This window comes from Haliotis rufescens, unplaced genomic scaffold, assembly GCF_023055435.1.
Source record: "Haliotis rufescens isolate VD_foot unplaced genomic scaffold, xgHalRufe1.0.p SCAF_6, whole genome shotgun sequence".
Lineage (NCBI taxonomy): Eukaryota > Metazoa > Mollusca > Gastropoda > Lepetellida > Haliotidae > Haliotis > Haliotis rufescens.
The window spans coordinates 46,407,092-46,417,843 of NW_025964334.1; the positions used below are offsets into that span (position 1 = coordinate 46,407,092).

At 38.0% G+C, this 10,752-nt stretch overlaps 1 protein-coding gene across 3 annotated transcripts in view; it reads right to left on the minus strand.

The window, feature by feature from the left end:
• The window catches only part of LOC124142906 (elongation of very long chain fatty acids protein 4-like), a 16,963-nt gene extending 6,348 nt beyond the window's left edge, over positions 1-10,615 (minus strand). The window contains exons 1-6 of one of the 3 annotated variants that reach the window (XM_046511616.2): positions 10,422-10,615; positions 6,759-6,835; positions 5,035-5,222; positions 4,642-4,722; positions 3,232-3,403; positions 2,607-2,734 (exon numbers count right to left, since the gene is read on the minus strand). In XM_046511616.2, the coding sequence (XP_046367572.1) occupies positions 2,607-2,734; positions 3,232-3,403; positions 4,642-4,722; positions 5,035-5,222; positions 6,759-6,825 (636 nt within the window). In that variant the 5' untranslated portion in view covers positions 6,826-6,835; positions 10,422-10,615. Of the gene's footprint in view, positions 1-2,606; positions 2,735-3,231; positions 3,404-4,641; positions 4,723-5,034; positions 5,223-6,758; positions 6,836-7,092; positions 7,331-10,421 lie in introns of those variants that run through there. The other 2 variants (XM_046511617.2, XM_048385580.1) reach the window with 2 other exon arrangements.
• Positions 10,616-10,752: the final 137 nt, after the last annotated feature.

The window sequence follows — 10,752 nt, forward strand, 5'->3', positions numbered from 1 at the left end:
ATCAGTTAACATCCTTGCCTCGGGGAGATGGCAGCAAGACTACCTGCTCATGCATGGGCTATAGAAGGTGGTGGAAATACAAGATGTGATAAATACAAGTAAAAGGAAAATAAGGGATATATATAAAAGGAAACTATTGGATAACATGTAACTAGTGGAACACATATGTAGGATAAGACTGCAAGTAACTCAGTTCACAAATCCATTAACACAGTAAAGATGTATCTGCGCACATGGTTTCTAAAGTAAACTTTGTTCTAGGCAAGCTTGTTTGCTGACAACATCAGGTTTGCATGCGTACTTCAATATTCATTGCTAGCTCCATTCTTACGAGGAAACTAAGGGGAAACCATACCATGATGGTATGTCATCCTCACAAAAGTGACATTTGTGAAAATGAAGATTATTCGTCACTCCACAACCGATTCATAATTGACATAATGTGGAAGCAAAATGTTGCAATGACATACCATCACCCTGATTAATGAAGAAATGTTAAATGTTGTGATACAAAGATACGCTAATTTGAACTATTTCTCAAAACAAGAATATAAACAATTTGAAAAAGCAAATTAATCAAAGCCTACATGTTACAAAAAAGGATAAAAAAAGGATTAAACACAGGGTTAAAACATGAAGTAACAAAACATAACAAAATAGGTCAGGAAGAAAGTGATAGGAAAACCATGGAAACATTGAGATTATTTAGATTATAACTATCACACTTCTAAGTGTATGCTGTGAAGCCCATTTCTGATGTCCCCTGCCATGATATTGCTGGAATATATGCCATGATAAGCGGAGTAAAACCATACTCACTCACTCACTCACTATGCTCTTGAAGCAAGTCACACTATGAGGCAACTAAACTAGAAGCATCCTCGTCGCCCTGTATCATGAATGTAACATTCTTGACAGATGAGTCGGCCGGGTAGTCAGGATCAGTGACTTGGCTGATTGTGTGTCACCCCACCCCAACATAATGGGATGTAACGCATAAAATCAATCACTGGATTGTCTCGCCGAGACTTGATTATTTACAGACCGCCATCATATAGCTGGAATATTGCTGAGTGCGGTATTAAACAACAAACAAAAACTACACAAACATGTCAGTTGCTTATAGTTGAACTAGTACCTAGCTGAGACAGATCTCATTAACATCAGGTCTTGGATACTCGCTACGGCTACAAAAAAGAACTGAGGACATCTCATTACAGATCACATCAGAATGACGTTTCGTCTGACCAATCGAGCTTTGCTTACAAGATCGCAAATGTTAATGTCCAAATGTGTTTTTTGATCATGCCATCTCGAAAAGTATAACATAGGGCATTTTGAACAACAGTTAATGGCTGTACGACTGATTCCGATATCATCTATCTCTTGCTTCAATGGAATAAACATTTGAAATGGAAGACTTTCCCTAACCCATAAGAAGTACTGCCATACCATTTCAGCCATCTATTAGACATTTTTTTCTTCAGTTTCAAATTTTGAATTCCCGCCATTTTCAAACTAGTGCCATAAAGCTTGAGAAAGCTGCTTTCTGATTGGCAAATGCGTACTTCCTGTCATTTTGTTAGACAAAGTTTGTGGAAGGTCGTTCTGACATGACCTGTAATGTGATGTCCTCAGATTTTTGGTATTGCGGTAGCGAACATTAAGATTTGATTTAAATGAGACTAAGCTTAACTTGGACGGTCTAACCTGCATACAAACAAACACTATGCAAGATTGGGGTACAACCACAAAAGAATACTCTAATCTGTTGGTGCCCAGAGCGTAATCGTTACTATGGAAAAAAAGCAACATCAAAATCTGATAATGAAATTCTGACAAAATAACAGCACTGGACATGCTAGAAACGATTTCATTGCTAATGCAACCACACTAAGTAAAGGATGAGTTAATTATTACCACATTTACAATATATGCCAAGTTAATAACTATCTAAGTTAATGCACAAGTTAATTTTGGTCAATTCTAACAAAATGGATCGAACATTCTCTGGATGGTAGTCTACCAAGAATGCACTTCTGGCCGTGCCCACTGGTTGTTTTCATGCAAGAAATATTTACATGTCACATGCAGTGTTGGTTCTGATCTCAAAATCTCAGCACACACATTGGCCACGCAGAACAAAGCCTGGACTCACAGGCTGATCTCACAATTCTTGTCCACAAACTTTGGGAAGAACATCAACTTCTTGGCACTTTTGGAACTGTAGCACGTAAAATTGTAATCAGTGCTTTCTATTGATAGCAAAGTGACCTTGACCTACAACAGGTTGCCTTGGCCTTCACCAGCATCAACATTCCTGTTTGGAGTGAGACAGAAATACACTGCACACCGAGTGGCAAAAAACAAGAGACTAAGAAAGCAGACACATGGCATGCCCCTATGTACATTCTAGTCAGCTGCTACTGCATTCACATGTCCAGCTGTCTTGGTTGACGAAAGTTCAGTTTGCACCCGAAATCTGACACATTATTTCATCAAATAATGAAAGATGTGTCAAGGTGCACCATCACGGCAGTCATGTGTCAGCCATCTCTGCCCTACACAGGTCAACAGCATGCAGAAAAGGTCAGAAATGGACTCACCAGCTGGAGTTTGGTCAGGTAGCGTTTCCACCACAGGTATTTTTGGTACTCTGGTCCGAGAGCCGACACACCATAATATGTGTACATCAAAACATGGATGAATGAGTTGATCATGGCGCCGAAGAAGGCTGGAAGGTCAACATTTACAAGAAGGTCATTTCAAAGAACATTTGATTTGATTATTTTCCTTCTCAAAGATAGAAACGCATATTTCATAGCCTTCAAACATATACATCTACTCCAAATTACTTTTCATTAAGGCTCTGTTCATTTATTACAAGAGTGGGGACAGGAATTTGTATTCTGTAGTTCATTGCAAAAACTAGGAATCTTCGCTTTATGTCGTTTTTAATTTTAGCCTCCCTCAAATTACATCTACTTTTTAATAACAAATCTTTGTTTTCTGCTTGTTTTGATACTTTAATTTGAGTATTATTTCATGACCTCCCCTGAGCATTTAGTATTTTTTACAAAATTATCTTCCTTCCCCAATCATCCACACACAAAAAACGTAGTCTTATATCATTGTGACAGAAGTGTCATTTATATAAGATCTGCACTGTGTGTGTTCAGTAATCAGTCCAGCATTAGTTCTAGATGTCCTGTGACAAGCAGGTATACTCACACTGTCCACCAGCGACCCACTTGATGCCGACCCACCAGATGGGAAACATGGAGGCATGGTGGTACACGTGCAGGAAACTCACTTGGTTGTCCTTCTTACGCATGATGAAGAATATAGTGTCCAGCATCTCCACACACTTGGAGAAGTAGAACCACCACAGTGCACTGGCTACCTGTAGGCCAATAACAGACATGTTACACAGGCGCTCACAGACAATACAGGGCAATAATAGGCACTTGCAGACAATACAGGGCAATAATAGGCACTTGCAGACAATACAGGGCAATAGTAACAGACAATACAGGGCAATAGTAACAGGCACTCACAGACAATACAGGGCAATAATAGGCACTTGCAGACAATACAGGGCAATAATAGGCACTTGCAGACAATACAGGGCAATAGTAACAGGCACTCACAGACAATACAGGGCAATAGTAACAGGCACTCACAGACAATACAGGGCAATAATAGGCACTTGCAGACAATACAGAGCAATAGTAACAGGCACTCACAGACAATACAGGGCAATAGTTACAGGCACTCACAGACAATACAGGGCAATAGTAACAGGCACTCACAGACAATACAGGCCAATAGTAACAGGCACTTACAGACAATACAGGGCAATAGTAACAGGCACTCACAGACAATACAGGGCAATAGTAACAGGCACTCACAGACAATACAGGGCAATAGTAACAGGCACTCACAGACAATACAGGACAAAGATAACAGGCACTCACAGACAATACAGGGCAATATTAACAGGCACTCACAGACAATACAGGGCAATAGTAACAGGCACTCACAGACAATACAGGGCAATAGTAACAGGCACTCACAGACAATACAGGGCAACAGTAACAGGCACTCACAGACAATACAGGGCAACAGTAACAGGCACTCACAGACAATACAGGGCAATAGTAACAGGCACTCACAGACAATACAGGCCAATAGTAACAGGCACTCACAGACAATACAGGGCAATAGTAACGGGCACTCACAGACAACACAGAGCAATAGCAGACATGTCTTACGGCTAGTTGACAAACATGAGTGTGCCAAATTATGTCCAGCCCCTCAGTTGATCAAGAGACTAGTAGACAATTTTGCACCTGAGCTTATGCAGCATCTTTAAATTTGCCTTTGCTAAAACCTCTACATTGCCTGGGATAAAATCAATATATTAACTTGCTCCTAAACAATACATAAACAATACACAAGTCAATGAGTGTAGTTTCTTATTACATCAGTGTACCCCTCACACATGTTTGTCTAATGTTCACAAATGCCTTACTAATTATTTTCACAATAGGTTGAAAAGTCCCAGTTTCTTACTAAACGCTTGGTTTATGACAGTTTTAGTTGTACTATGTCAGTTGTACCAAGCAGCTATTGTCTTACCTTCATTTCACCATGCTCTCTGGTGTAGTTGACAGGCTGACAGGAATAACTATAATTTAACTTTGTTGAATACCATAGAAGCTGAAACAGGAAACAAATTGCCTTGCAGTCATCCACATCATTTTTAAAAAAGACACCAACGACATTATTGCACAAACCATTTCAAGGCACTTTTATTTCTAAAAACAGTGGATGTTGTTATCTTTAGTTTGGCCTAGACTAAGAATATTGTTTAAACCATTCTTAATACATACATCGTATTTCTACAGAAATAAGAGACAAACTATTACTATGGTCCATTGCACTTGTGAATGTGATATTTGCTTTATGTGTGAGCAAAGACTACTTCAAGATTAAATCTCTCAAAACCATAAATTATTATCATAAACTTACCTGGGAACATATATGGAAGTTCATTACAATTAAACCAAAATTGTAGAAAAATAATGTCCATTTGAATTTAAACGGCTCTCTGTCTTTCATTATTTTTGGCCCAACCCATACTGCAAACAAATACAATGCTGTGATGGCTAGTGTGGGTGTGTAACTCTGCATGAACAACCAGTCCTTGACTCGGTCATCTGAAACATACATATAGGTCATGTATCACACACAACATATTATCACAGAAAATTGACTCAAAGGAAATTCTTAAATAGGATACAATTTACAAATTTACGCCATATTGTCCCAATGTTATAGAGAAACCAAATAAATTCCAAAACAACTGGACTTTGTCAATCTAAAAGTTTACAACCATTCAAAAAAATGTCTATCCATAAGACTTTGAGCTATTAATGGGGCATATGAGAAAAGAATGACTTTTTTCCTGAAAAGATTTGTCCATTAACTGGCACATTTAGGTAGACTGTCTGTAGTTGTATGTGAATAACTTTACATTGTAATTAATCTTAGATAAATGCAGTCACATCAGAAACCATAGCTCTAAATACACTACAGATTAAATAATCTTCGTATCGGAGAAGCAGGCCTCCTCAGAAGTAAATATACACGTCACTGTAACATACTACGCTGAAACCGGGGGCATGTTTAGGAGGGCGCACTCAGCAATATTCCAGCTATATGATGGCGGTCTGTAAATAATCGAGTCTGGACCAGACAATTCAGCGATTAATATCATGAGCAATGACCTACGCAATTGGGATACGATGACATGCATCAACCATGTCAGCGAGCCTGACCAATCGATCCCCTTAGTTGCCTCTCAGGACAAGCATAGTCACCTCTTTTACGGCAAACATAGCTTGCTGAAGATCTATTCTCTATCCGGATCAAAATATTAAAAAGGCAATGAAGCTTTGAATGGAAGATCTAGTCTAAAAGATTATTCTTTAGACATCAGTTTCATTCTGGTTCAAGGCAAACATAGCTTATCAAATATGCAACAAAAAATATAAATACACTATTGAAATAAAGCAAATGCATATACTACAACTATTGGATAAAAGGATTGCGTATCAACCGATCACGTAATTCACTAACCGACAGTTACACTAGGAAGAGATTGTACGACAACAAACTTGAATAGCGCCTTGTCAATGTATCTTAAACAGCTGCTGATTGATGACTAAAAATATAGTGCCTTTCTTACAATGCTAGGTTTTGCAAACAAAAATGTCTTGGAGGGGGAGCTGCAAGCAGGCGTAGACGGATATACTACTATTCATTTAGATTTAAATAATTTACAGGAATTGTTACAAAAAAGCTTTTCAAATTAAAATACCCAAATGTCAAGAAACAGGTAGGCAAAAAAGTCTGAAAACCCTCTAAAACTTGTGGATACCCAATCAAAATCAAATCTTTGGGTAATATACCCAATAACTAAAAGCTTATCTGGAGCTCTGTGACTCAAACAAATTCATGCTCAATAAAAATAACAGAAATTGAGCTTCACATTTAGAGATGCATTAAATTCAAAAGGTGTGGCTGAAAAGTGACCTGGTGAAAGCAGAAATGCACTGTATTACAATAATTGAATATGTCTGCTTGCCAACAACTGCGCTATTCCTGGTGGGCCTGCTCAGTAAGTGCATGTTGTGAAATGTAAACACTATGTCTCAATAGTCACATTGTCGACACACTAACAAAACACCCACCTGCTTGTGTCAGTGCCCATGCATAGAACTTTTGAAAATGTTCAACTTTATCTGTAATCAGCTCCATCTTGCTCAACCTGTAACCAAAACACAACAACAGAGTAAGTAATACACTCAAAGGCAATCGCACATGTCATATATTAAAAAGTTCACAAGAGTCCAAAAATCTTTTACAAGTGTCATTACTGTAGAGAGAAGCTCAAATATTTTGTGCAGCAATCTGCAATATTTCATCTACATAAATAAAACACAAATCCAACTGCTGAAAAAAAGAAGAATAATTCTAAAAGTAAATTTGATTAATATGTAATTGGCTTTAAAATAAATTCCATACTTGATAACACAAAACTGAATTATATCAGCATTCAGTTCCTTGTCGTGTACGATATTGATCAAGTAGACCACCTAACTCCAATCATGTTGGCTACTACCAAATCACATGTCAAGGCCTGCCAACTCCTTGCTCACGTTCAACCTTTGAACTGTTTTAAGCTTGTGTTTTGGGGCAGTATTTTAGCAACAGGCATGACACTCCACATCAAAGCAAAAGAGGTCATGATTCCAGATCCTGTTCAGGCTTGAAGACAGATGGCACGGCCTGGTATGCATGTATACACCAGGGGATGAATGACTACCCTGTTGCTAGGGGCAACCAGGTTTCAGGTACCGTAAGGATCAGAGAAAGAATGCATGGTTGAGTGGTCAATAACACAAGGAAGCATATACTCTCTCCCTGTTGCCCTAACATCCACACAATGAACATTGATTGAGTAGTTTCAGCATCTATCAATATTGGTGTAGATCGTGCTCCCTTCAAATCTTAGCCACATAATATTAAACTGTTTACTTAGAAACAGGTGATTAGAAATCTGACGTTGTAATTCATACAGTTTGTGAAACTGAGACATTGTTTTGCAAATAAATACACAATTATTAACTGCTACATTGATTTATATCATAACATTTTAGACAAGTGGTATTAGAAAGACACAAACATGTGACTGCCAAAGTGCCTGAGCCCTTTAGAAACATTCTAATGACTCAAATTATATATAGAATGTTTGTTGGAATATGGCCACAGCACATGTAGAATAAGGCAGGAATATATAGTTAAATGTTGATAACCCTTAGTACACATTTTAGACCGCTCTCTCCTCTACCAGGTTGTGATAAAAAATAACATGCGATCTGTTTTCAACTACAAGCAATAACAGATTACAGTGGCCCATCAATATTTGGTATTGAACGGTCCATAATTTATTCAAATGGCCTATTATGGCCCTGGTAATAAAATAATTCATAATGTAGACCAGATAACTCTACTCTGACAGCTTTGAAGCAAATGAACATTTTGAGGAAACAATCACAACAGGAAATTCACCAATCATAACCACAAGAAGACTGCACACTTTCATCATAAGTTGGCATGATATCATCACCAAGCTAAAGCTGTCATGGAATCACCAGACCCACATACTTTTAAAAAGTGCAGTATAGGGAATCCCAGGTTTTGACTGCAATAATCTGTGCTTTTGTGATTACACGCAGTGTTTGAAATAAGCGCCTGCCAGGTAGTTCTTGTGTCAGGTCCGTATTTTCAAATTTCTATGGGTCCTCATGGCCTGCAGTAAATTTACATTTTGACTTATTTGTCACAAAAAGCTGCAGATTTTTTAATGAGGGCCTGATGAGTTTAGTCAGGGCTTGGAACTTCTAAATCTGTGGCAGCCTGGCAATTTATCTTATTTCAAACACTGATTTATCCCGCCAACAGACATAGCATAATAGTAATACATGTAAGGAAGACAGAAATGTATCACACTGGTTCAAGTGTTCTTGAAAACAATGATATCAAACTATATCCATTTTCTTACTGAACAGTCTTTTTGTTAGTATTGGAGGTCGCATAATTTGAATACAACTGTTTATGTTGACATTTTGCTTGATACGGCTGGATAATGTTTGTAAACAACAGTACATTAAATAAACTAAACTAAAATAAAGGCAGAGATGTTATTAAAACAAAACTACTTGGGAAGTTCTGATATGTAGGCAGGAGCAAAATGAGATGACAAAGTGAGGTATGTTTCATCATAATATCATTGCCATACTCCTGTGTGGTGTGGGGCCCAGCACTTTATGGGGATGCCATGAGTGTTGTATATACTCGATACCATCTATAACATGGGTTCACTATCACTTATCAAGTTAAGAATATTGAACTCAAGATAATAATGTATCACAAAATGAAGTCCAAGGTCATTTCCAGATACAGGAAATAAAATGACCTGATTGACATTTCATATTAGAAACGCTTCAATTTTACCACTATATTCCCCTCATCCACTTAAATGTGTTACAACCTCCAAACAGGGGAATATGTTTTGTTATATTCCATGTTCATATCTCTTTTCTGATTCACTGCAGTCCATTTCAATTGTAAAACGCTTGCTGCATAACAATTTTATATTATTTGCTACAATTCACACTCAGTAGTTATTGTCAAAAATAATGGCAAAACACTACACTTCATTGCAATAACACATAGAAAACTCATCAAGTCAGAAACCATTATCAAACATTTACAGTAACACCAACCCGTGAAGATCTGGGGTAGAATAGGTCTTCAACCCATGCTTGCAGTAAATAGGCAACTATGCTTGATGTAAGAGGCGACTAAGGGGATTGGGTGGAGAGGCTCGCTGACTTGGTTGATGCATGTCATTGTAATTGCGTGGATCGATGCTCATTATGTCAATCACTGGATTGTCTGGTCCAGATTCGATTATTTACAGAGTGCCATCATATCGCTGGAATATTGCTGAGTGCGGCGGTAAACAACAAACAAACAAACAAAACATGTAGCCCCACTTAGATGAGACTGTACACTTGGCTGGCCTACTTCCTCACTATACATCTTTCGGGAGATCTTATAATGAGAGAGTCTAATGCTACTATGCACACTGGTGCATTCCAGTCGACAGTTTAAAAATTATCAACAAAATGGCCAGCTGTCCATGACAATTATGACTAGGTCTATTACTATTATCAATTTATGACATTAACTTAACAAAATATATTTGAGAACACTTGGTAGAGTGTTCAAAACCTGAACTGGAATAAGTTCAATGTCTTTCATCATCACCATCCATAATAAAAAAAACCAATGTATGTCATTAGTAATGTAATTGATTATACCAGTGAATGAAATACTATCAATGCAAGAGTTCATACACACACATAAATAAAACGGTTGAAATACATTACATGCGTCTGGTTTGGCTACAAAACACACCAGTTGTCAAGTTAATTGAATTATTTACTAGAGATATGTTCTAAGTGTATCAGAAAATGGAATGGTGTCACGGATAAATAATGCGATTGTGCAACACATGTTGGAATTGAAACTAACAAGGAAGGAGGCACGCCCACAAATCAGGATTGCGATTTTCCGGAACAGAAAATGTTTTGAAAGTAAAATCAAGTGTATCACATGGGAAAATAACGGTATGAGCATTATGACTGACAAGCGATAGCTTATATACATGGCAGATCGCGACGTTTCTAAGAGTAGGCATGGTCTAAATAAACTAAATAAACTGAAGCGTCCATGCTTGTTGGCGAGGGACTCATGAACGGTGATCGGAGAATGTGTGAACTCACCTCTGTTGCTGGAGCGTATGAAAATTTCTATTCTGTTGAAATTGAAGTATGTTAGGTCTTTTCTACCAAATGATGCTGATCTCAATTGGCTGTAATGCATGTACGGACAAGGCAAATGCCATCGAGGTTGCTACCAACAACAACTATACAAACTTCACGCACCTACAAACAACTATGGCACCGGTCAAATGACCAATGAGAATAGGTGTTATGCGGCAACCTCCGCATGGGTATCTAATGTTCATTTTCATTGGCTCATAATGGGACAGCACGTTTGGAGGACTTCCATTTATCATCAGCCAATGAACATCGCTGTTAACGAATGCATCAT